The sequence below is a fragment of the Anopheles aquasalis genome, chromosome 2 (genome assembly GCF_943734665.1).
Source record: "Anopheles aquasalis chromosome 2, idAnoAquaMG_Q_19, whole genome shotgun sequence".
Classification (NCBI taxonomy): Eukaryota; Metazoa; Arthropoda; class Insecta; order Diptera; family Culicidae; genus Anopheles; species Anopheles aquasalis.
In genome coordinates this window covers 51,715,647-51,739,995 of record NC_064877.1, presented here as the reverse complement: position 1 = coordinate 51,739,995, position 24,349 = coordinate 51,715,647, and the positions used below count along the sequence as shown (strand labels likewise).

The window sequence follows — 24,349 nt, the reverse complement described above, 5'->3', positions numbered from 1 at the left end:
TACCAATGCTTAAAAAGCGTACTTGCAATGCTGGCTGGCAGATTAGGTATTATTAGATATTCTCTCTCTCTCTAACACCAAATGTGATATCGCGACCAAATATAAAGCGTATAAATGAAAGAATAATTACCGAGACGTAGGGCAGAATTATGAAATAGAGCATCCCGATGTCATATAATATTTAATATTGGTAATTATATTAGATTCAATATTATAGCGTTTTATTATTTATTCAAACTTTTTCAAATCCACATTGCTTATAATACTTAACAATCGTTTGCTGTCTATTTAACATTTCGAAAGATAGAAAATAACGAAGTGGGTAAGGTATAGTGTAACCCACATCGCTTTAAAATGTGTGAATAAGGTAATATAAAATAAAAATCCTCACATATAGAACGTACAAACAATCAATGAAAGTTAACATAATGCAATCAGAAGTAATGATTTTTATGATTTAAGTTTATGATTTTTTTTAAGTTGTAATTATTCATTGTTCTTGATGGTCATGTAATTATTAATGCTATATGCTATGTGCGTGGTATCAAATATTTTAGAAAAAAACGCTGGTATCCCATTAGAATTATTTCCTTTTCCATTATCGATGGGCGATTTGTTTTCGATTCTGATATTTTTATAGCTTTTGTATGCGATTTGGTACTCGGCAACTTGTAAACTTATTTATACTTCACGCCGTTCTAATTTATAATGCTATGGGATTTTTATCGATAAAAACTACATCTCTTTTCACACACAGCGTATGTACGCATTAGAAAATCGTTTAAATTTCCGAAAGGAATATTAGCCAAGGCTCTCAACACAAATCGTGTTTAAGGTAGTTCCCTTTACTACAGTTTTAAATTGCTCTGGAATTGGCTGCTCCACCTGCGTTTCCAAAAATATAGTATTTATAAACATTAATAATCAGATTAATTTTTCGTTCTAAAATTTATATGCGGCTACTTACATAGTCACCACTAGTTCCTTTCGGAATCATTACATTCATTTCAGATGATTTTGAGCTTACAATTTCAACGTCAAGCGATTCTGAAGATAGGTACATCTGACATCCATCCGTTTTGTCAATGGAAATTGTAGGAACCTTTCCGAGGACCTTGAGTGAGAAAGACATCAGTTAAGCTATTCAAAGCAACCTTACTATACTTGCTACATACCTGCATTTGTACACTTTGACAGTTGACAAACTCAGCTGACGAAACCATAGTATCGAAAACTAGAGAACATTTTTTGCATGAATCCATCACCACACTGTTGATCTTGCCTTTAATCTGCAATGTAGAGCCCTCACATCGGAACATATATACTACGTTGTTCATCTCAGCATTTTCGACTAAAAGATTTGCATTATTTTTCTGGTACTCGATCAGCCACTTTTTGCCATCACGGATAAAAATTGGCGGCTTCAAAGCGGATGGAGCAGACACCGTCCTCGTGCCATTGCTAGCCATGGTCGGTGGAGCTTTATATGGCGCTGGACCAGATCGAAGGCTAGGATTCTTGTGAGTTTGCATATCAGAAGTCACCTTCTTTAAACCTGCAATTTACACATTTCATTGGGAACCTTGGCAATCTTCATTCGATTGAAAGACACTAGATCTTAAATACCTTTCGTAATATCTGCACCTTGGTTGATTTGGGCAAATAGCGCACTTCGATCATCGTCCTGATCGGACACCTTCAAATCACCAATGGGTATTGGTGGTGTTAGACCTCCAATAGGTGGTGGTGGTGGAGGAGCACCTGATCCACCTGAAATAGTTGACTTGTTTCCACTGGACCACACGAGTCCAGTTGTGTGGTGCTGTTTAATAAACTGTTGTAGTTCCGTGAGTGTCTGGATCCACAAACGAGCCCATTCCACATGGGTTGCATCCTTCCCTTTCCAGTCTTTCAGTACACGATTGATATAGAATTGCCCAGCATCATTCATTTCCTTAACATATGGACCAGGTGCTGGGGCCTAGAGAAATTCAATACATTACATTAGTTAAGAAAATATGAGTGCGAACCACCAATGTGTTGATTACCAAAGGTGTATGATATGTGACATGCATCACTTACCACACAAACCCATCCAAGGGCGGGTATACTTTCGCTGATCGAAGACAAATGATTGAAAAAGGTAGATGTACGGTTTTTCTCACGAAAATCTTGGATAGTCGCAATCTTCTCCGAGGTAGGCTTCAGCATACTTTGTAGATCAGCATTAGAGGGAGGGCTTGAAATCGCAACCGTTTTAAGAAACTCAAATTGTGCGCTGCAAGCGTAGTAGGCATGGAACCCGAGATTAGTATGATTTTGTAAATGTGCTTGCTTGATATACTACGTAAACTTACTTGAATGCTTCTTTGACGAACTGAGCGTGCTTTGCCACGTCACTACCTATTTTATTAGAAAGCTCCAAGAAGCCGACCAGGGGGCCGTGCATAATATTTTGGTAGGCGTCAATACTCATTGTCATAACTATATCTGGCACTACAAAAGTGTCCTGAAATTGATAATACTGAGTTTATCAAAAGATTAGTATTAGATTTTAGAGTTGGCTGTTAATATAACATTAGTATCTTATTTGCCAATACGACATCTGTGTAATTGCGTTATTGTAATAGTATATCTCCAGAATTCAATACCCGTGTTACAAGCATAAAACAGCACATTCTGGTTTGAACTTTCCAGCTGTTGATCGAAAGGATCATCGAATGATCGTCGATCCATTCCTGAAAGATCCGAAGGTATAATGTCTGGCGAAGGGTCACAATTTGTAGTCTTTTGTCCCAATTATGTCAGCCGGTACAGTTTTAAAGATGTAGGAGCTCGCAATTACTTCTATATTGTGTTCCTTGTAAGCATGTGACGCATACATTTGTATATAAAATGTGACCAGAAGTCCTTCATTTATCGCGAAATCCATCGACCGATGTAGAGTATAACTGTATCGTTTACGTAGAATATTTGAAAACATGTACTTTCAGCCTTTTTTTCTTTACTTTCCCGTTTCAAAATCGTTAGTCTATGCCATTTTAGTAATGGGTCATTTCAAGCTTCAAATTCATTCAATTTGTCGCACTTGAAAAGAATTGTTCAACAGTGAATCTCCCGAAATTTTGTCAAATACTATGCAAAATGCCCAAAAAAGGGCCGCTTGTCGAGTGTCGAATGAAGACGATCTGCTTATCTTATCTTCCTTATCCAGGCATCCCTCAATGGTCTGCCTAATAAGCTTGTTGCCACATTTTATTCCTTTTTTGTTTTGTATGAATGATATATTTCTCTCGCCAATAGCACCCTTCTCAGCTTCCACAGCTTTTTTAAATCTCTTTCGCTCTCCACTAGTTATTTGAAACCATGGAGCCAGTTTGTGAGCAGTTTTCTCCTTCTCCCTACAATGCAATACAGCGCAGATGCTACGCGATCTTACCGCCCGGCTGCTCTTTTCAATCAGATGAGGTGCAGATCCAAGCATAATAAGCATGTTACCAGCATAGACGTGAAATTACAAAAAAAAAATCAAACTGATCTCCACAATCATTGATATTCAATTTAGCTCATTTTATTTTTCCACCGAAGACCAAGCTAATGTTAAGATCATAAGAAAGCTCATATTTTAACTACATCAAACACCTAAACGAAGCGCACATATAATAACCATAACCAAAACTAGCAAGGGCAAGGGCAAGAATCGGATAGATAGGCATAAAAGACATGTCTGTTAACAATTGAATTAGTTTATCTGGTTTACAAATAGAATTTAAGCCTGCAACCGTTAAGACCATAAAAGGAAACACCTCATGATGTACATTACCGGGGGGCTATTGACCATTTAAGGAGCTTATTCGGTTTTTTAACATTTATGAGAACGGATGAATGGAATCTTAATCACAGTGTATGAAAAAGTGAAATGCAGCAAATGATGAACTTTTCTGCATTAACGCTATTTTATGGTTCAATCGATACGATAAAAAATGAAAAAAAAATCGCACGGTCGGTCATTGTACCACGTAACGTAATCTGCTACGATGAATGAGAAGCCAATGTATCGTTCCAATTGATTTTTTAACTTTAGAATTGATCTTTGTACGGCGATCATAAGCAACAGAACTAATCGAAGCCTTTATGATTGCGTTCGATACTATCAATTTTAGAAGAATTGGGAATGACTCATCATTAGTTGAACATGGTTAGTCATTTCCCAAAAGATATTAAAAAAAATGGGTCGACTCACCACTACCCAAGAGTACAGGCTGGTGGACAGACATATTGCTTACCTGAATATGTTTCGGTCTAATGAAACTGTATATTTCCACTGAAACTTTATATTTGCACAAAGAAAGATTGGTATCTCGGAGAATGTTTTCTAGAAGTGAGATATTCTCCGGGCCAACAAGTATGCTAAACAGACAACGTATGAGATGTTTATATAAACGCGTTGGATTCCGAAAAAAGTCTAAGCTGTGGCTACACGAAGCGCGTTAACCGATATATCTTCCCCCGGGTGATTTGTTTAAGTAAAAGTAGAGGTAAAATTCCACGGCAAAACTAAAGGAGAAAGGTTAAAATCCACGCTAAAAGATAAAGTAAAAGTAAAGTATAGGCCTGAAATAGACTGGTAAAAGACTGAAATAGGCCCACGCCACTCACGGCGAGTTACTGAGTGACCGAAAAAAATATTTCTTAACTGATTAAATGTATTTTTTTCACTCCTCCCCCCTTCCTAATACATTAATTTACGTGGTAAAAGACTATAATAGGCGGTAAAAGACTAAAATAGGCCCCCCACTCACGGTGAGCTACTGAGTGACCGAAAAAACCACTTTTTAACTGATTAAATGTAACTTTTTCACCCCTTCCCCCTTCCTTAATACATTAATTTACGTTTCCGCATATTTTAATAAAGATTTGGTTATCAAAAATGTTGAAATTAGCTATTTTTTCGGCCACTCAGTAGCTCACCGGCCTATTTTAGTCTTTTACCCGTGTGACAGAAATCGCTCACCGCCCCCATGACAGACTTTTTGTCAAGCAGTCGATTTTTTTCTTTCGAGTACATGCTATCTCTTTCACTCCCACGGATTGTTTTGATGCTGTCTCACCATTCACTCGATCGCTCACGAGCGCTGCGTGTTCGGATACGGCCCCGTGCGCGTGTGTTTGTGTAAGGGCACGGCGATCGAAAGAGGAAGGTGAAAATTTCTGCTAAGGCCTGGATCCAACATGGCGTCAGTTGAAAACGACGCGCAAGGGGCAGGATGTGCTGCGCTCGTGCATCCGAAAATTGTGAAGAAAAAAGCTAGTTTTGCTGTGAATTTGTATCATTCGTTAGTGCTACGGAGCATCTAAACCCGTGGACATTGTTTGTGTGCATGTGCGACAACGAAAAATGGTAAGAAATTGAAAAATATTTTGTTGATCAAATCTGATCATGATCAATCATGTTGTCTTTTTTCGGCAGCGTCCTGGCATCAATCAGCGTCGGACAGGCAGCGAAGCAGAGGAGTGTTGTGCGAAGTGTTGTGTTTTGTGATGTGTTTTGCGAGGCAGAGTGTCCGATTCAAAGGTGGAAATAAAATTGGTGAAAATGAAATTACGCTTTTGCGTGCTTCATATTGATCCGAAATATCTTAGTGGGCGGGGCTACTGGGCACAGGGGTACGGTAGGATGACACACACACCATCGCAAAAATGCGTTGAAAATGGCACCAATACATGCGCAAAAGCCCTGTAAACAGCAGCAAGATTTCTACCCTGTTAGCGCCCTGTTAGAGCCCTGTTAGACTCTTAACAGGGCAATTTGAGTGGCGGTGAGCGATTTCTGTCACACGGGCGCCACTCAAATTGCCCTGTTAAGAGACTAACAGGGCGCTAACAGGGTGCTAACAGGGTAGAAATCTTGCTGCTGTTTACAGGGCTTTTGCGCATGTATTGGTGCCATTTTCAACGCATTTTTGCGATGGTGTGTGTGTCATCCTACCGTACCCCTGTGCCCAGTAGCCCCGCCCACTAAGATATTTCGGATCAATATGAAGCACGCAAAAGCATAATTTCATTTTCACCAACTTTATTTTCACCTTTGAATCGGACACTCTGCCTCGCAAAACACATCACAAAACACAACACTTCGCACAACACTCCTCTGCTTCGCAGCCTGTCCGACGCTGATTGATGCCAGGATGCTGCCGAAAAAAGACAACATGATTGATCATGATCAGATTTGATCAACAAAATATTTTTCAATTTCTTACCATTTTCCGTTGTCGCGCATGCCCACAAACAATGTCCACGGGTTTAGATGCTCCGTAGCACAAACGAATGATACAAATTCACAGCAAAACTAACTTTTTTCTTCAAAATTTTCGGATGCACGAGCGCAGCACATCCTGCCTCTTGCGCGTCGTTTTCAACTGACGCCATTTTGGATCCAGGCCTTAGCAGAAAATTTCACCTTCCTCTTCCCTACAAACCAGCCGACCCTACAAACCAGCCGAGACACCTTTTCGTATGCCGTGTGTAGGAGTGAGCGCGACTTCCGATGAAACAGCGCTATACGGGCACTCAATCGAGCGGCTGTGAGCGCATCTCGCGTTGAAGCGCGAATGAGATGGCTGATGAGACGGAAATACTTTGAGCCGTGTTCATCGTCGCCGCCTGAGAGCGCGCCGGACTTTGATCGAATCCGGACTCGGCACCGATTTCTGATGCACCTTTTTTCGCATAATTGTTGCACTTTTTGAATAAGTAAATGCATTTAATTGCCGTACGATAATGGTAGAATGTCTCACGAATTAATTTGATCCAATTTTCAGTCAACTTTGTAGTCAAATTAGTGGTTGAATAATCAAGCAAAAAGTATACGATTTGAACATGTACATCGTACAAACTTGTTTAGCGAAAGCATGAGGTTTGAATCACAGAAACATGCAAGTGCTGCCGGCTGTTTCTTAGCTGTAGTGCAACAGGAAAAACATCCAAAGTTAAGAGAAAATTATAAAAAATCAATTCGTGACAAGGTCTGCCATTATCGCACGAAAATTAGAAGCATTAGAAGCACGGTAAAACACGAGAATTATGCGAACAAGGCGAATCAAACCGCGATGTCAAATTTGCTTTCATATCCGATTTGTACCTGTCGTGGCAACTTTCTATTGAAATCAGTGTGCTTCATTATGAAGACGATGAAGACGTCTCTGTGACATTATTAACTTTAGAAAAAACTTGATTTTTTTGCGAAAACGCACGGTCACGGTCAGCCGTATTGATCTAGCGTTTGTGATCAAGTGATTTTCAATAAATCATTTAGTTCAGTGCGTAGCGTGTACGACTTTCCCTTCCCAAATCATATCATCTCCTTCACATCAAATCCCCACCATTCACACTCCTTCATCCACATACACACAACTCAGGCAAACATACATCACGGGTGGGGGGGGGAGAGAAGAGGGTGGTAAAATGAAGCTTCCTTTTTTTGTTTCTATGAATGAATTTTGAACGAAACGACGAATGCGCCTGGATGTAGGCAAGATCTTATAACCCACACGAGAAAGATCTTATAAGGAGCACGAAGGGGTGTCAAAAAGATCTTATAACCCATGCGAGCCACTCAATCTCGATTGGGTTATAAGATCTTCCGTTCCACGAAAAAGTGTCTCGGCTGGTTTGTAGGGTCAGGCAAACATACATCACGAGAGGGGGGGGGGGGGAGAGAAGAGGGTGGTAAAATGAAGCTTCCTTTTTTTGTTTCTATGAATGAATTTTGAACGAAACGACGAATGCGCCTGGATGTAGGCAAGATCTTATAACCCACACGAGAAAGATCTTATAAGGAGCACGAAGGGGTGTCAAAAAGATCTTATAACCCATGCGAGCCACTCAATCTCGATTGGGTTATAAGATCTTCCGTTCGACGAAAAAGTGTCTCGGCTGGTTTGTAGGGTATAAGGTTGCTTCCAGACGGTAAACGAATGCATCGCGAAAGATTTTGCTCAGACTGAGCAAAAACTTTCGCGAAAGCGTGTGTTCTTCGACAGACCTCCGCCAGGGGGCTTTTTTTATATGAAATGACAGCTTTGACAGCAGTGTTCGTTCTTTCGCGATGCATTCGCTCCCTACACGGGCATCCATGCTATCGCGATCAAACTTTCGCGCACTTGTATGGGGATGACGTTTATTCGTTTCGTCGTCGCGATACTTTCGCGATACTTTCGTGCTCGTTTAGACGCAATCTAACCCAATCGAGATTGAGTGGCTCGCATGGGTTATAAGATCTTTTTGACACCCCTTCGTGCTCCTTATAAGATCTTTCTCGTGTGGGTTATAAGATCTTGCCTACATCCAGGCGCATTCGTCGTTTCGTTCAAAATTCATTCATAGAAACAAAAAAAGGAAGCTTCATTTTACCACCCTCTTCTCTCCCCCCCCCCCTCTCGTGATGTATGTTTGCCTGACCCTACAAACCAGCCGAGACACTTTTTCGTGGAACGGAAGATCTTATAACCCAATCGAGATTGAGTGGCTCGCATGGGTTATAAGATCTTTTTGACACCCCTTCGTGCTCCTTATAAGATCTTTCTCGTGTGGGTTATAAGATCTTGCCTACATCCAGGCGCATTCGTCGTTTCGTTCAAAATTCATTCATAGAAACAAAAAAAGGAAGCTTCATTTTACCACCCTCTTCTCTCCCCCCCCCCACCCGTGATGTATGTTTGCCTGAGTTGTGTGTATGTGGATGAAGGAGTGTGAATGGTGGGGATTTGATGTGAAGGAGATGATATGATTTGGGAAGGGAAAGTCGTACACGCTACGCACTGAACTAAATGATTTATTGAAAATCACTTGATCACAAACGCTAGATCAATACGGCTGACCGTGACCGTGCGTTTTCGCAAAAAAATCAAGTTTTTTCTAAAGTTAATAATGTCACAGAGACGTCTTCATCGTCTTCATAATGAAGCACACTGATTTCAATAGAAAGTTGCCACGACAGGTACAAATCGGATATGAAAGCAAATTTGACATCGCGGTTTGATTCGCCTTGTTCGCATAATTCTCGTGTTTTACCGTGCTTCTAATGCTTCTAATTTTCGTGCGATAATGGCAGACCTTGTCACGAATTGATTTTTTATAATTTTCTCTTAACTTTGGATGTTTTTCCTGTTGCACTACAGCTAAGAAACAGCCGGCAGCACTTGCATGTTTCTGTGATTCAAACCTCATGCTTTCGCTAAACAAGTTTGTACGATGTACATGTTCAAATCGTATACTTTTTGCTTGATTATTCAACCACTAATTTGACTACAAAGTTGACTGAAAATTGGATCAAATTAATTCGTGAGACATTCTACCATTATCGTACGGCAATTAAATGCATTTACTTATTCAAAAAGTGCAACAATTATGCGAAAAAAGGTGCATCAGAAATCGGTGCCGAGTCCGGATTCGATCAAAGTCCGGCGCGCTCTCAGACGCCGACGATGAACGCGGCTCAAAGTATTTCCGTCCATCAGCCATCTCATTCGCGCTTCAACGCGAGATGCGCTCACAGCCGCTCGATTGAGTGCCCGTATATCGCTGTTTCATTGGAAGTCGCGCTCACTCCTACACACGGCATACGAAAAGGTGTCTCGGCTGGTTTGTAGGGGGGGGGGGGTGGCACGAAGAGCGAGAAAGGAATAAAAAAATCCGTCTGAAGCAAAAAGAGGATAGCACCACGGGTGAACCAAGAGGGGTACGAAGAGTGAGAAAGGAAAGAAAAATTTGCTTGAACCAAACAAGGATAGCGCGAAGGATGTTGCATGGTGCTCACAATTTCACCCCCCGGGAGGGGAAAATGTCCGCGGGGTAGGGGGGGCCTATTTTAGTCTTTTACCAAATTGGCTATTTTTTCAGTCGGTAAAAGACTAAAATAGGCCCCCCCACTCACGGTGAGCTACTGAACGGGGGGAGGGGTGAAAAAGTTACATTTAATCAGTTAAAAAGCGGTTTTTTCGGTCACTCAGTAGCTCACCGTGAGTGGGGGGGCTATTTTAGTCTTTTACCTTTCAGTCACTCAGTAGCTCACCGTTTGCGGGGGGGGGAGGGGGTGGGTGGATTTTAGTCTTTTACAGGTTTTGTTACTAAAAATGTTTAAATTAGCGGGTTTTTTTTTTGTCACTAAGTAACTCTCCGTGAGTGGAGGGTCCTATTTTAGGTGCTTATTCTGTAACTTGCGATTACGATGGCCTCAGGCGTTCGATGATTCATGCGAATTTCGAAACGTTTCGAAAACAATAAACAATTCAAAATGACAGTTTGAAGTAAAAAAACTGTGAATTAACTTGATTTTTCTGTATCAAAAACGACTTAACCTTTGTAATAATAGTATACGATTAGCAGAAAGAAATTATTGATGCACAATCAGGACACTATAACTGTTTTTGAGATCCAACCGTTCAGATCGATGCTCGATGTAAACAAAACGCCAGCTGTCGACCACAAAAATGCACTCGACATGCAGGCGATCGTAAACACAAAAATGAACACAAAATGAATCAAATGAATCATCGCCTAGAGGCCATCGTAATCGCAAGTTACAGAATAAGCACCTAAGCACCAAAGTCGGTAAAACGGGTCGACTGCCCCCGTGAACTCCCCGCTTAACTGTCATTGTGGGATTTCGCCAGTATAAATTGGCAACCATTTTAGCAGGGTTGCCGATTTCCTACCTAGCCAATGCGCCAGAAAGAGAAAGGCCAACCTTTGAAAGAAAGGCACAGCTATAGGTTACCAAGGCGAATTGAAAGTAGAGGCGAATTCGTTTTGAAAATTCAAATTTCAAACTAACGGACATGCAACCGCGCGCACGACTTATAAATTGTCGAGATCAAGCCAGCTTTTGTCCTTATGTTCAGCGTGTGGTTTCTGTCCACACTGAGCTGACCTTTGGACACCTCCGTTATCGTTTTGGAGATGTACCGCCCCATTCAAACTCCGTACCTGGCAATGTCCATGACCTGGAGCCTGAAAATGCTGTCCAGATGTCTTAGGTGTCGCGGAGCGGTCGGTGCTGGGCAGCCAGCCGGCCAGCAGCGGACGCGCCACGAGTGCGCTAGCAACCAGCCAGCCGTGTGTGGCATGGCTGAACGCTGAGCGAGAAACCATGGTGCATTGGGCGCACGCGCCAACCGCTGATTCAAACGAGAGGCAAATAAACAACGTTATCTGGGGGGCTATCACCGCGACCGCCCAGATGGCGTTGTATTGTTTAACAACAAACCGGCCATGTTGCCTCGGGACGGCATAGCAGAATATAACTATCTCTTTCACTCTAGTGACTTACGCATGCTCCTTGCTGTTCTTGCATTTGTATCGTTTCGTACGTTTGACAGGAAACAGCTGATCGATAAGTATGCTCTCTCTCTTTCGTTCATAGTTACCTCTCTTTCTATCTTTTTGAATTTTATCGTTTTCATGACGTTTATAAGGGTGGGTTTAAAGCTGGGCGTTAATTAAAATGAATTTCGCCTGGAAAAATGAAACATAAACGATAAAAAAGTTCACGGGGGCAGTCGACCCGTTTTACCCTCCTATCCTATATATCCTATAAATCCTAGCGTAAACGCTTTTTGCAAGCGATTTGCGTCACTATATTTTCTGTTTGTGGTTTGCATGAATAGTGAGTGTTCATGATTAGCGTTTTTAGGTGCTTATTCTGTAACTTTCGATTACGATGGCCTCAGGCGTTCGATTCATTTGGTTCATTTTGTGTTCATTTGGTGTTCACGATCGCCTGCATGTCGAGTGCATTTTTGTGGTCGACAGCTGGCGTTCTGTTTACATCGAGCATCGAGCATCTGAAAAACAGTTATAGCGTCCTGATTGTGCATCAATAATTTCTTTCTGCTAATCGTATACTATTATTACAAAGGTTAAGTCGTTTTTATACCGAAAAAAACAAGTTAATTAACAGTTTTTTTACTTCAAACTGTCATTTTGAATTGTTTATTGTTTTCGAAACGTTTCGAAATTCGCATGAATCATCGAACGCCTGAGGCCATCGTAATCGAAAGTTACAGAATAAGCACCTTAATCTTTTTATTCGGAAAAAGGATTCTATTTTTCTCATTTTGTGTTCATTTTGGTGTTCACGATCGCCTGCATGTCGAGTGCATTTTTGTGGTCGACAGCTGGCGTTCTGTTTACATCGAGCATCGAGCATCTGAAAAACAGTTATAGCGTCCTGATTGTGCATCAATAATTTCTTTCTGCTAATCGTATACTATTATTACAAAGGTTAAGTCATTTTTGATACAGAAAAATCAAGTTAATTAACAGTTTTTTTACTTCAAACTGTCATTTTGAATTGTTTATTGTTTTCGAAACGTTTCGAAATTCGCATGAATCATCGAACGCCTGAGGCCATCGTAATCGCAAGTTACAGAATAAGCACCTAAGCACCTTTGTGTCGTGTAGTCTCAGCTTAACAGAATTCGAAGATTGCTGGAAAATATTTGTTGGATTAAGCGACACAAGCAAATCTGCCAAGAGGCTTAATACCCAAATGCAAGAATTCAAAAAGCAATCTCATCGATTGTATGATGAATATTACGGTCTACCGCGTTATTTTAAAAACATTACAGTCATTATAACTTAATCCATCCCGTTTAACAGCTAAACCAGTACTCATAGAACGTTTCTAAAAAGAATTTTCCTCTCCTCTATTATGGAACTAGGGTGTATAAACTTGTACGTACACGAATTGGCATTTTTGACAGCCGCAGTAGCCGTTTTGGCTTGTCATCCACTCATTTTCGAGCCATCATCCATCGTCGCAAAACAAGGCATTTTCAGGCGTTGATTATTTTGCAATATGGTAAGGGCTTTGGGCTTCCTTAGCACTATTTGCAATGCTTTGATTCGATTCTTGTATAGTACAATGGTTTCGATTTATTTTCAATTTGTTTACGGTACTTTCATTGCAGTTCCGCAACCAGTATGATTCCGATGTGACGGTTTGGAGTCCTCAAGGCAGATTGCATCAAGTGGAATACGCGATGGAGGCCGTTAAGCTTGGATCAGCAACCGTTGGATTGAAAAACAAGGAATATGCTGTGTTAATAGCATTGAAACGTGCCTCATCGGAACTTTCGTCATACCAAAAAAAAATTATATCGGTGGACGATCATTTGGGTCTTTCGTTTGCTGGCATAACGGCTGATGCGCGAATTTTAAGCCGTTATTTGCGGCAAGAGTGTCTGAACTACAAGTACGCCTATGATGCGTTTTATCCAGTTGGTCGTCTTATCAGTACCCTTGGCAACAAAATGCAAGTATGCACGCAGCGATATGACCGGCGACCGTACGGTGTTGGTCTTTTGGTGATTGGATTTGACGATCAAGGCCCCCACATTTACCAGACGTGCCCGAGTGCAAATTTTTTCGACTGCAAGGCTATGTCAATTGGGTCACGCTCTCAAAGTGCGCGAACTTATTTGGAGAAGCACCTTAATACCTTTTCCGAATGCACAAAAGATGAATTAATTCGGCATGGCGTACAAGCTCTTCAAGATACTTTGCCCAATGAAGTTGATTTAAACACTAAAAATATATCAATCGCAATTGTTGGTAAAGATGAAAAATTCACCATATTATCAGAAGAGGATAATGACAAATATCTAAACAATATTGTTCGTCGAGGAGGAGGAGCTTCTGAAGTTGCCGGGGGAAACCAGGCTCCGAGAGATGACGGAGACGATCAACCACCAAACGTACCAGCCGATCCGATACCGATTGTTGCGATGGAGACATAATCATTTAGAAACAGGAACAATTCTGCTAACTACTTTTGAAGCTGGTGCATTTCCAGCGAAAACACATGTGAACTTCTATCGGAACACATAAATAAACGAGAACCTTCGTTTTGCAAGTAGCAGTTGGCAATTTTTGTTCGGAAGATAGTTTTTTCTCTTATGCGGAACAAGGAAACAAATAAAATATAAAAATAAAAAAAAAACTTTAGATGGCTCGCACACTTAGATATATACTCTTGATCCATCTTATTTTCTTGCTTTTCGATTATTCTAGTTTTATTATTCTAGTATTACCACCATAATAAGACGTACATTCGACATCTGTAATGTGAAAGGAATTAATTTTATAGATCAAATTTTCCAACTCAAAAACACTAGAAGGATGTTATTTCAACAATGTGATAAGTGATTCTGTGCTATCTTGACAACGAAAGTACTTTTTTGTGTCACATATATGTGTTTTTTTCCTTTTATCTATTTCATCAAATGTACATTCGTTATCTTTTTCGCCATGTAAACAAGCGTTCGCAATGATGGAAGTACAATTATTAAGAAAGCCAGACATAATTCGAAAGCAGGCCAGTGAGAGAGGATATTCAAAACAATAAGAGGATTTTTTAAAGATCGTTTGTTTATTTCACTATTACCAATTATCATTTAAATTCGATTTCATTCCAACAAAAATCTTCATAGGGCTTTGAAATACTATTGTGTACTTTTGTACACATTACGTCGGTATCCTAGTGACAAACGATGTGCAATGGAATTACAAAATCAAATATACGTAATTATATCAGTGTTCGCCAGTTTAGTAATATTATTACTCATTTTAATCGTATTACTCTCTATTTACGTAAAAAAATCAATTCAAATGATATCGACTAAAAAAGAAAATGTAGAGTGAGTACCAATGACAACCATTTGACCAACCATTCTCCTAGAGTACATCATCGTTTGAAAGTTTTTGCTTTATTTTTAGGTATTCTAATAACGGATTGTTAACTATGAATAAGCATGCAGTTCAAAGTAGGAATAGTGATACGCGTGGATCTTTGAACCTCGGTTATGCTTCAGAAATACACAAGAGTGAGGATGGGTACAAAGGCATCGTTGTAAAATCGTAAGTGTAGTTCCATGAACATTTGTTTTCCATGAGTGTTGTTGCAACGCAGAACGTTAAATATAACTTCAATATTTCAGTCGAAATTACGACAACAGCGAAACTAGCCACACCTACGACGATCGAGGATATCGTAAAGAAATTGCATTTGGCAAACAAGTACCAGAAAGGCGGAATGATATTAGACCACATGATTCTACACAACCGGATGCAGCTATAGCTGGTAAACATTTCAGCATGGTGTGTACAGATACAGATGGATCCAACATTTTCCAAATGGACGGATATGGCGAAGCATCGGATGGCTTAGAAAGTGCGAATGCCAGGCATAACGTGCGATATGTTGAAAATCGCAGGACCAAATCATCTCCTGTCGAATCTGAAACGATTTCAACGAATAACAGCCGTGTTAAAGGCCGCCCTAATACTAACAACGGTCGTTCTAACCACCATCCCGCTAATAAGAACAAAACACATAAAGACGTGGTTGATACTTTTGATGAACGGAATCCTAGCTGTTATTACGCTCGTGATACACATGATGCCAACATATCTTTTTATGAAAGAGGAGTAAGCTACTGATGTAGTCTATCGTTCCCTCAACTATTAGAACGAGTGATTTTACTTTCAATGTAATTTTTCAAGAAATAACAGAATCATTAAAATGATTGCAAACGCGGTATAATTATCACCCGACAGGATTATACCTAGAATATATAGTAGTGAAGGAAGATACTTTTGACTTTCTTGAGATGTATATGAGAATGATAAGCGTTACCGTTTATTGTGAGAAGTTAATCTAATATTCATTAGTCGTGCATAAATGAGTACTAAAATATATTATTAAGCTTTGTTCACGAACAGAGCACAATGCAAATCAATCAACAAAAGGTATAAATTAACACGAAGATTACTGTTTATCGATTGCGTCTTTTTATTATCCGACACTGTTTCGGTTGATGTTACGCACCATCTTGGGTACTAGTTGACGCATTGAATCGATTGTGCCCTTAAGCTATTGACCCAGCATTTGAAGCAATACGGGGCCACAAGTCAGCACATTCCTTTGCAACAGGACCCGTGATGGCAGACCCTTTCATTTCACCTTTGTTGTTCACTATGACACCAGCGTTGTCTTCGAAGTACAGAAAAACACCGTCACGTCTACGGAATGGTTTTCGCTGCCGAATAACGACGGCTGGCATTACCTAAGTAGAGTGCGTACCAAAATCTTGTAATATTTATCAGGAACATCATTTGTCTATTCTTACCTTTTTCCTCAATTCGGGTTTTCCTTTCTTGACTGTGGCAACAAACATGTCACCGACTCCAGCCGCCGGTAAACGGTTTAGACGGCCTCGTATTCCATGCACAGCAATAACATACAGGTTTTTAGCTCCAGTGTTGTCAGCACAGTTAATAACTGCACCAACAGGCAAACCTAACGATATGCGGAATTTACCTCCCGCTGATCCTCCACGTCCTGCAAGAGAAAATTATGCCAATGAAGAGTAAAGTGAGTAACTCAACACGAAAACTAAACGAAGACATTAAGAAATGTTGGTTTTAACCTCTTTTAGACATTGTTTAATCCGCAGCAAAATCGAGTGTGTCTAACGTTTGGGCAGAAAGCCGGAAAAAGAACGCAAGCGAGGAGTGAATGACAATACCTTGGCTTCCGCTGTCAGAGATGTATAAAAATGACAGAAAGAAAGTACAGTAGTTTTCTGTTCAAGCTAATAATATTAGATATTCTAGTGTTAGCCGTTTCGATAGGACTTTTTACCAAAACATACGACTAGCCATTTTATACAAATATGTAAATGTAAAAAAATACTTTTATAAAACTATTTGAACTATTTGAATATAAAGCAAAGCTAAACAATAAAGATTTGTAATCTTCCGGGAACAGAACATCGGTGTTGTTTTTCTTCCTGTTCGAAAATCACTAGGCAAACGAAATTTGACATTTCAGTATGTCTCGTGCGTCATCGTTTACGGCATCGTAGGCATTTACGTGTCGCGGAATTAAAGAGAGAATATTTCTGCTGCCTTTCTGCTGTAAAGGTTAAAAAGTGTGCAAGTACCAACACTTAGTACGCACCAACTTCCAGTTACCTTTGAAGTTCGTAGATTTAACACATCCCATAATTTCATTTATTGAATAAGGTGTATTTACTGTCGATTTTAGAAATGCTGACCAATTTTGAGACGAAATCGGCTCGCGTGAAAGGTTTATCGTTTCACCCCAAACGTCCATGGATTTTAGCGAGGTAGGCTCGGTACTGTGCATGGAAATTGAGTTCGTATGATTATTTCTCGTTTGCATTTCCTTTTTTCGCAGTTTACATAGCGGTGTTATTCAGCTGTGGGACTATCGTATCAGTACACTCATCGAGAAGTTTGATGAGCACGATGGCCCGGTACGTGGCATCGCTTTTCACAACCAGCAACCGCTGTTTGTTTCCGGTGGTGATGACTTTAAAATTAAAGTGTGGAACTATAAGCAGCGAAGATGCATCTTCACCTTGCTAGGCCATTTGGATTATGTCCGCACGACTGTATTCCATCATGAGTATCCTTGGATTTTAAGCGCCTCAGATGATCAAACTATTCGTATTTGGAACTGGCAGTCTCGTTCCTGCATCTGTGTATTAACGGGTCATAATCATTACGTGATGTGCGCCCAATTCCATATGAGCGACGAGGATATTATTGTATCAGCCTCTCTGGACCAAACAGTGCGGATCTGGGATATTTCAGGCCTTCGTAAGAAAAATGTTGCGCCTGGTCCAGCGGGCTTGGAGGATCATTTGAAAAACCCTGGAACAGCGGATCTCTTTGGTCAGGCTGATGCTGTCGTAAAGCACGTTCTTGAAGGACATGATCGGGGTGTAAATTGGGCATGCTTTCACCCATCAATGCCCTTAATTGCTTCAGGTGCTGATGATCGCCAAGTAAAATTGTGGCGTATGAACGAGTACAAGGCATGGGAGGTCGATACATGTCGCGGGCACTATCATAATGTGTCGTGTGTGCTATTCCATCCACGAGCTGACTTCATCATTTCTAACAGCGAAGATAAGAGCATCAGAGTGTGGGATATGACCAAGCGTCAATGCATTCATACATTTCGACGTGAAAATGAACGCTTTTGGATTCTTGCAGCACATCCAAATTTAAATCTATTTGCTGCTGGACACGACTCTGGAACAATCGTATTCAAACTTGAGCGTGAGAGACCAGCTTACGCAGTATACGGAAATTGTTTATACTATGTAAAAGATCGTTTTCTGCGAGAGCTGGACTTTAACACAAACACAGATACAGTTGTCATGACGATACGGGGTGGTGGAAAAGTCCCTGTTTACAGCATATCCTACAATCCTGCTCTGAATGCAGTGTTAATTTGCACACGTACTACTAATCTAGAGAACAGTACATATGATTTATATAGCATTCCGCAAAAAGAAAACGGTTCACAGAATAAGGAAATGGAAAGCAAACGATCATCAGGAGTGACAGCAGTTTGGGTTGCACGTAACCGTTTTGCTGTACTGGATCGAGCCAGTCAGCTAGTCATCAAAAATTTTAAAAATGAAGTAACAAAAAAAATTCAGTCACCTATATGTGACGAAATATTCTACGCTGGCACTGGTGTGCTGTTGTTGCGCGAACCAGAACACGTTACTTTGTTTGATGTACAACAGTTGCGCTCCTTGGCACAAGTGAAAATAGCGAAGTGCAAGTACGTGATATGGTCTAGTGACATGAGCCACGTTGTATTGCTGGCGAAACATACCCTCATCATTTGCAATCGTCGTCTGGATCTGCTTTGTTCCATCCACGAAAATGCTCGCATCAAGTCCGGTGCCTGGGATGAGTCCGGTGTATTCATTTATACCACATCAAACCATATCAAGTACGCAATCATAAACGGCGATCATGGAATTATACGCACTCTGGATCTACCAATATACATAACACGTGTTAAAAACAGCCAGGTATTCTGTCTAGATCGAGAATGTCGTACAAGGTTATTAACAATAGATACCACAGAGTACAAGTTTAAATTGGCACTTATCAACCGCAAGTACGAGGAAGTTTTGCACATGGTACGCAATGCTAGATTAGTTGGCCAGAGCATAATTGCTTATCTTCAACAAAAGGGATACCCAGAGGTTGCGCTCCATTTTGTAAAAGATGAAAAAACTCGCTTTGGATTGGCACTCGAGTGTGGAAACATTGAAGTAGCCTTAGAAGCAGCCAAGGCTATGGACGACAAGCAGTGTTGGGAACGCTTGGCACAGAGCGCACTAATGCAAGGTAACCACCAGGTCGTGGAGATGTGCTATCAACGTACGAAAAACTTTGATAAACTGTCATTTCTCTACCTTATTACGGGAAATTTAGAGAAATTAAAAAAAATGAATAAGATTGCAGATATAAGAAAAGATGTTTCAGCGCAATATCAGGGTGCTTTGCTACTGGGCGATGTGAAAGAGCGAGTATCAATCTTGAAAAACTGCAAGCAAACTTCACTAGCGTATTTGACCGCCAAGACGCACGGTCTTATGGAGGAAGCTATTGTATTAGCTGTCGATATCCAAGCTGAAGGTAAAGACCTTCCAGAGGTGAATCCAAAGGCAAAATTGTTGCGCCCTCCTGTTCCAATTCAGCAAGCCGAAAGTAATTGGCCATTGTTGACAGTATCAAAGGGCTTTTTCGAGGGAACTATGATGTCTCGAGGTGCATCAACTGTTCATCAAGCATTAGCACCGGTCGAAGCAGTTGAACAAATAAGTGCTGATAATGATGGGTGGGCAATGGATGATGATTTATTGGACGGTGATCGTTTTGAAGAAGCAAAAGATGAAGATGATGAGGCTGGGACAGGTGGTGATGTGCCTGGCTGGGATGTTGGAGATGATGACCTGGAACTACCAGAAGAACTGGTTTCCAAACTAACCGCTTCAAATATTCCTAATAAGAACTTTTTTGCTGCTCCACCGAAAGGGACTGCAACATCTCATTATTGGTCCATAAATTCACAACTGGCAGTAGATCATGTGCGTGCTGGAGCACTAGAGTCCGCATGCCGTTTATTACACGAGCAGGTAGGAATTGTTAGTTTTGAACCATACCAAGAACTCTTCTTGGAATCGTGCATTGCCGCTAGAACCTCCTACAAATGTCATCCTCATGTACCGTCACTAATTGGTCATCCCAATCGTAACTGGAAAGAGATCAATCCAAAATCGTTCCACCCAACTCTTGCACTCAAATTGATTGATTTAGTTCAAAACCTGCAGTCTTGTTATCAGTTGACCACAACTGGAAAATTCGGTGAGGCGATTGAAAAACTTCAGTACATAATGCTATGCATACCTTTGTTGTCGGTTGAAACACGCCAAGAATTAGCAGAGGCTCAACAATTGCTCACTATCTGCCGTGAATATGTGGTAGGTCTACAAATGGAGACAGAACGTAAGATTCTACCGAAAACAACGATAGAAGAACAGAAGCGTATTTGTGAACTTGCAGCATATTTCACACACGTCAACTTGCAACCAGTCCATCAGATTTTAACTTTGCGTACAGCATTAAATTTGTTTTTTAAACTTAAAAATTACAAGACAGCCGCATCGTTTGCACGCAGATTACTGGAACTCGGCCCTCGGCCAGAAGTGGCCCAGCAAACACGAAAAATACTTCAGGCCTGCGAGCTGAATGAAGTGAACGAACATTCCTTGCTGTATGATGAACACAACCCATTTACAATATGCGCGTTAACCTACAAACCTATATATCGGGGTAATCCTGAGGAAAAGTGTTCCCTTTGTGGAGCCTCTTACCAACCACAATACAAAGGAATAATATGTGTAGTATGTAAAGTAGCTGAAATAGGCAGGGATGCTTTAGGTTTGCGAATCAGCACGTTGCAGTTTAAACAATAAAAAGTGGTTTCATTTGCATTCATCAACACAATATTTAGAGTTGTTCCTAATGGATTAACAATAATAAAAATAAAGTTTAGTATTCATAACGGTACTATAATCTTGCAATAAAGAGACGATAAAGTCAAATAGTATAAGTATAGTATATGATTGTTGTATTTTTGTTTTATTGTATAATGCCGTATTAGCTACCACAAGTTCTCGACAATCTGTATTCGGAGACACCCGTTACTACATCTGGTCAGTAATCCATCCAAGCGCTGCATCGATTTGTTACCGTCGAAATACTCTTGAATCACTAACCAACCAGCAACTGATTGTGTGTGTTGTTTAAGTTTTTATTTGGTTAGCGATATATATTATCATTTCCCAACGTATATGGTTGTGATTTTAAAAGTGGCACAATAGTTTGCACCATTTTTATCTTTACGATTTTTTTTTCTGAAAAAGTGTATAAATTGGAAAAGAACCACAGCTTCACTTGCTCCACCATTCCGAGTTAGGAGCGAAGTTATACGTAGTGTGTAGAGTTGTATGATTTGGGAAAGTTTTATTGATAATTTCTGAATAGGGTTTTTGGATCGCAAGATGAACCTTTATGTTTCATATTTTATGTTAATAAACCAGTTGTAAATGGATCTTTGCAAACGGATAGCAAGGTACACAACATATTATGACCGCTCACATCAAAGTCCTCTATCTTTTCCTGGCAGTTGAAATACGTGACGAGCTGTAAACAAGCACAAATATCAGTAAGGAACACAGAAAAAATGTTTACCTGATAAGATACTTACTTCTTTACCTCGAACGATATTGTTCGGTACAGCCAAGCCTATCACTTCCATCCACCCAGCGGTAAGACCCATCAACGGATCAGGAAAGAACACCTGAACGGTAAGACCATCGGTCGATTTCCCAGTCAACGATCTGCTTCCATCGTCACATCGATCAACATTAAGATGAATACTTATTTGCTCGTCGATGTGCTTCTTCAGCAGCGCTCCATTTACGATTGTACGTCGTTCGAATCGCTCAGCATCCATTTTTCACACTCTCTGCAACAATCCTGTTTTCGCAACAGCGCGCCACTTTTTTTGTATAGCCGGGATACTTGAAGCGTAAACTCTCGTATCGCCCTGTACACACTGCACAGAATCTGCGTGCAGAATCTCGCTTATCATACATATTATATTAATTCTCATACATAATTGACAGATAAACGAGATTCTGTGCAGTGTGTACAGGGCGGTACAGTCTGGACGCCTTGGCCACCACTGCCCTACGTGAAGTTGGCTATCTGGGAATCGCTGTTCAAATGTCAAATTTTCATTGTTTCCCTACGGCGTCTGGTGTGAAGCGAAAACAGCCTACTCTGCACTTAGTGAAAGGAAAAATTAAATACTAGTTTCTCAAATTCCCATCGTGAAATCTACTCTCAATCCCCGTGTATCTGTTTATGATGACGTCAGCTCAGCGTGCGTTTGTGTCCAAGTTGACCAAGTAAGTTGTGAACCTATTTTGATCGATAGCCAGAAGCTAGCTTGATAAAATCTCTTCTTCCTCAAAGACATCACTCCTCGGACATTCGTAAAAATGTAGCCAACTATCAGATGATGTCGAAAAGCGACAGCAGCTCCGTGTGTTCGTCGTCGGTGAGTCCGTGTTCTCCTGACTCCATGTTTAGATTGATTTATTTTACTCTTACGCCGCTTAGATATCACTGTGTGATCTCGTGGAACCGATCGATTACGAAGAATTCTTGGCGCAGCACTCCAACCTGTTGCAGAAAGATCCATTGAGATCTATTTTAGATTTCCCTCCCAGCGATGTACAGGTGAAAATTGTGCCTCGAAAAATTCGAACAACCAAACATGTCATTCCAAAGGAAAGCCTGGACGAGCTACCGCTATATGTGCAGCATTGTGTCGATTGTTTTACCAGGCCTTGGAAAGTGGTGGAATTTTCATCCCGACATCATTCTGGGTCATGCAACGCATTAGACCGCAAGGAAAAGGGAGCACTCAGCCCAAGCTCCTCATATCAAGAATTCGAAATCGATCGAGACCTGGCAGTGATGAGCAACTCCTTGGAAGAATCCGTTACGTCTAGCACACTGTACGTCAGTGAGAGCTGTACACCCAGCAGCCGGCAGTCGATCGCCAGTCTTTCATCGGTATCGACTTGCACGGATACGCTAACGCCTCGTGGGTCGTGGGCGTCCTTTGATCTGCGAAGCTCCGTGAATGATCCGCTGATAACGGGTGTGCTTGACCGTATTTCACCAGAGAGAGTAGATCAAAGCAATGAATTGAAACGCCAAGAAGCGCGCCAGCAAGCTCTTTTCGACTTATACCCGAGCGCTGAGCAGTCGATCGAGAAAAGACTCCCAGCAGAAGTACCGATGGAGCATCTAGGAAATCGTATATATGTCAAGTGCTTGCATTTAAAACTGGAACTGGAAGTGGAACCCATTTTTGCCTCAATGGCGATCTACGATGCCAAAGAAAAGAAAAAAGTATCGGAGAATTTTTATTTTGATATGAACTCGGAATCTTTGCGGCGTATGTTGATCAGCCACGTACCATTAGCTGATATCAGCACCCAAGCCCGAGAGGCCGTTTTCGACATCACGAACCCAAGTAACGAACTTTACCTCGTAATAAGATTGGAAAAGGTACTTCAGGGTGACATAAAAGACTCGGTTGAGCCCTATCTTAAAGATGACAAGGATAAGTACAAAGATAAAGCAAAATCGAATGCATCCGATTATTGCGAACGGCTGGGCAAGTATAGGATGCCTTTTGCCTGGACCGGTATTTATTTGTCAGGCATATTCAATGGAGACAGCGTTGATAAAGAAGAACGTGAAAGTATCGCATCAGCTTCAAGTTCGAATAGTTTGGATCGTAAATCCTCTACCAGTAGCTTCGACCAGTTCCGTAAGCGTGCGACGGATATGGGAACACTGACGCGTCGTGGTTCATTAGAAAGAAAGATGGAAAAGCGTCGTTCTTGGTCACCAGATGATTTTGCAAACAGTATCGAAACTTTCCGACCGATTGCTATCACAGTAGCAAGCTTCTTTAAACAAGAATCGGAGAAAATGAAAGACGAAGAACTGTATAAATTTCTACCAGAATTGAAACGCCCTGCTGCATTAATGAAGAAGCATAAATGCATACCCGGCTCTATTAAAATTGAGATTTCACCGGCACCTGAGGAGCTGAAGTATGCACTAACACCGGAACTTGCCAAAATAGACCCTTATCCCGACGGGCATACGCGTCCAGTAAAAGAAGTTCTAGAGTTTCCGTCAGCACCAATCTTCAATCCCCATTATTCGTACCGGAACCTGCTATTCGTCTCAATGAAAGAATTAAACTTCTCAACAAGAGCAGGATCTGCGCGCAACATTGCCGTTAGGGTGCAGCTGATGGCCGGTGAAAAGCAATCAGATGCTCTGAAAGCTATTT

General features: G+C 41.0%; 7 protein-coding genes and 1 long non-coding RNA gene across 9 annotated transcripts in view; 4 read left to right on the top strand and 4 right to left on the bottom strand.

Annotated features, from left to right (window-relative positions):
- Positions 1-194: 194 nt before the first annotated feature.
- LOC126570712 (adenylyl cyclase-associated protein 2) lies at positions 195-4,432 on the bottom strand. Of its 2 annotated transcripts, none has more exons than XM_050228675.1 (7): positions 4,287-4,432; positions 2,358-2,509; positions 2,083-2,278; positions 1,627-1,981; positions 1,176-1,555; positions 968-1,114; positions 195-885 (listed from the first exon to the last, which is right to left on the bottom strand). In XM_050228675.1, the coding sequence occupies exons 2-7, from the start codon at positions 2,480-2,482 to the stop codon at positions 802-804; spliced, it is 1,287 nt and encodes a 428-aa protein (XP_050084632.1). In that variant the 5' UTR covers positions 2,483-2,509; positions 4,287-4,432; the 3' UTR covers positions 195-801. The 2 variants fall into 2 exon arrangements, with proteins under 2 accessions (XP_050084632.1, XP_050084630.1); XM_050228673.1 differs by having other exon boundaries at positions 2,358-2,524; positions 4,287-4,428.
- Positions 4,433-6,059: 1,627 nt separating this feature from the next.
- On the bottom strand, positions 6,060-6,480 carry LOC126570731 (uncharacterized). The gene is made up of 2 exons (XR_007607851.1): positions 6,261-6,480; positions 6,060-6,191 (listed from the first exon to the last, which is right to left on the bottom strand). It is a non-coding gene; the product is annotated as an uncharacterized LOC126570731 (long non-coding RNA).
- A 6,290-nt stretch (positions 6,481-12,770) lies between these two features.
- On the top strand, positions 12,771-13,918 carry LOC126570721 (proteasome subunit alpha type-1-like). The gene is made up of 2 exons (XM_050228697.1): positions 12,771-12,862; positions 12,972-13,918. Exons 1-2 carry the CDS (start codon positions 12,860-12,862, stop codon positions 13,797-13,799), a joined length of 831 nt encoding a protein of 276 aa, XP_050084654.1. The 5' UTR covers positions 12,771-12,859; the 3' UTR covers positions 13,800-13,918.
- Positions 13,919-14,039: 121 nt separating this feature from the next.
- On the top strand, positions 14,040-15,944 carry LOC126570722 (uncharacterized). Its single transcript, XM_050228698.1, has 3 exons — positions 14,040-14,699; positions 14,779-14,919; positions 15,000-15,944. The coding sequence occupies exons 1-3, from the start codon at positions 14,560-14,562 to the stop codon at positions 15,499-15,501; spliced, it is 783 nt and encodes a 260-aa protein (XP_050084655.1). The 5' UTR covers positions 14,040-14,559; the 3' UTR covers positions 15,502-15,944.
- LOC126570726 (60S ribosomal protein L23) lies at positions 15,830-16,599 on the bottom strand. Its single transcript, XM_050228702.1, has 3 exons — positions 16,491-16,599; positions 16,191-16,402; positions 15,830-16,127 (listed from the first exon to the last, which is right to left on the bottom strand). The coding sequence occupies exons 1-3, from the start codon at positions 16,501-16,503 to the stop codon at positions 15,930-15,932; spliced, it is 423 nt and encodes a 140-aa protein (XP_050084659.1). The 5' UTR covers positions 16,504-16,599; the 3' UTR covers positions 15,830-15,929.
- Positions 16,600-16,909: 310 nt separating this feature from the next.
- Positions 16,910-21,021, top strand: LOC126570698 (coatomer subunit alpha). Its single transcript, XM_050228641.1, has 3 exons — positions 16,910-17,044; positions 17,111-17,192; positions 17,264-21,021. Exons 2-3 carry the CDS (start codon positions 17,113-17,115, stop codon positions 20,874-20,876), a joined length of 3,693 nt encoding a protein of 1,230 aa, XP_050084598.1. The 5' UTR covers positions 16,910-17,044; positions 17,111-17,112; the 3' UTR covers positions 20,877-21,021.
- LOC126570727 (uncharacterized) lies at positions 21,011-22,009 on the bottom strand. The gene is made up of 2 exons (XM_050228703.1): positions 21,671-22,009; positions 21,011-21,606 (listed from the first exon to the last, which is right to left on the bottom strand). The coding sequence occupies exons 1-2, from the start codon at positions 21,917-21,919 to the stop codon at positions 21,487-21,489; spliced, it is 369 nt and encodes a 122-aa protein (XP_050084660.1). The 5' UTR covers positions 21,920-22,009; the 3' UTR covers positions 21,011-21,486.
- A 223-nt stretch (positions 22,010-22,232) lies between these two features.
- LOC126570696 (dedicator of cytokinesis protein 7) overlaps positions 22,233-24,349 on the top strand; it is a 7,435-nt gene continuing 5,318 nt past the window's right edge. The window contains exons 1-3 of the mRNA XM_050228635.1: positions 22,233-22,376; positions 22,444-22,528; positions 22,591-24,349. The exon at positions 22,591-24,349 is cut by the window's right edge and continues 674 nt beyond it. Coding sequence (XP_050084592.1) covers positions 22,333-22,376; positions 22,444-22,528; positions 22,591-24,349 — 1,888 coding nt within the window. The 5' untranslated portion in view covers positions 22,233-22,332. The remainder of the gene's footprint in view (positions 22,377-22,443; positions 22,529-22,590) is intronic.

Coding starts and splice junctions, on each gene's coding strand:
- LOC126570712 (XM_050228675.1), bottom strand. CDS start 2,482: ATGACAATGAGTATTGACGCCTACCAAAATATTATGCACGGCCCCCTG. Junction 1,556..1,626: donor AGGTGCAGATATTACGAAAG/GTATTTAAGATC, acceptor TGTAAATTGCAG/GTTTAAAGAAGGTGACTTCT. Junction 1,115..1,175: donor GTCAAAGTGTACAAATGCAG/GTATGTAGCAAG, acceptor TTCTCACTCAAG/GTCCTCGGAAAGGTTCCTAC.
- LOC126570726 (XM_050228702.1), bottom strand. Junction 16,128..16,190: donor AACCCGAATTGAGGAAAAAG/GTAAGAATAGAC, acceptor CACTCTACTTAG/GTAATGCCAGCCGTCGTTAT.
- LOC126570722 (XM_050228698.1), top strand. CDS start 14,560: ATGGAATTACAAAATCAAATATACGTAATTATATCAGTGTTCGCCAGT. Junction 14,700..14,778: donor ACTAAAAAAGAAAATGTAGA/GTGAGTACCAAT, acceptor CTTTATTTTTAG/GTATTCTAATAACGGATTGT. Junction 14,920..14,999: donor AAAGGCATCGTTGTAAAATC/GTAAGTGTAGTT, acceptor TCAATATTTCAG/TCGAAATTACGACAACAGCG.
- LOC126570727 (XM_050228703.1), bottom strand. CDS start 21,919: ATGGATGCTGAGCGATTCGAACGACGTACAATCGTAAATGGAGCGCTG. Junction 21,607..21,670: donor ATATCGTTCGAGGTAAAGAA/GTAAGTATCTTA, acceptor GCTTGTTTACAG/CTCGTCACGTATTTCAACTG.
- LOC126570698 (XM_050228641.1), top strand. CDS start 17,113: ATGCTGACCAATTTTGAGACGAAATCGGCTCGCGTGAAAGGTTTATCG. Junction 17,193..17,263: donor CGTCCATGGATTTTAGCGAG/GTAGGCTCGGTA, acceptor CTTTTTTCGCAG/TTTACATAGCGGTGTTATTC.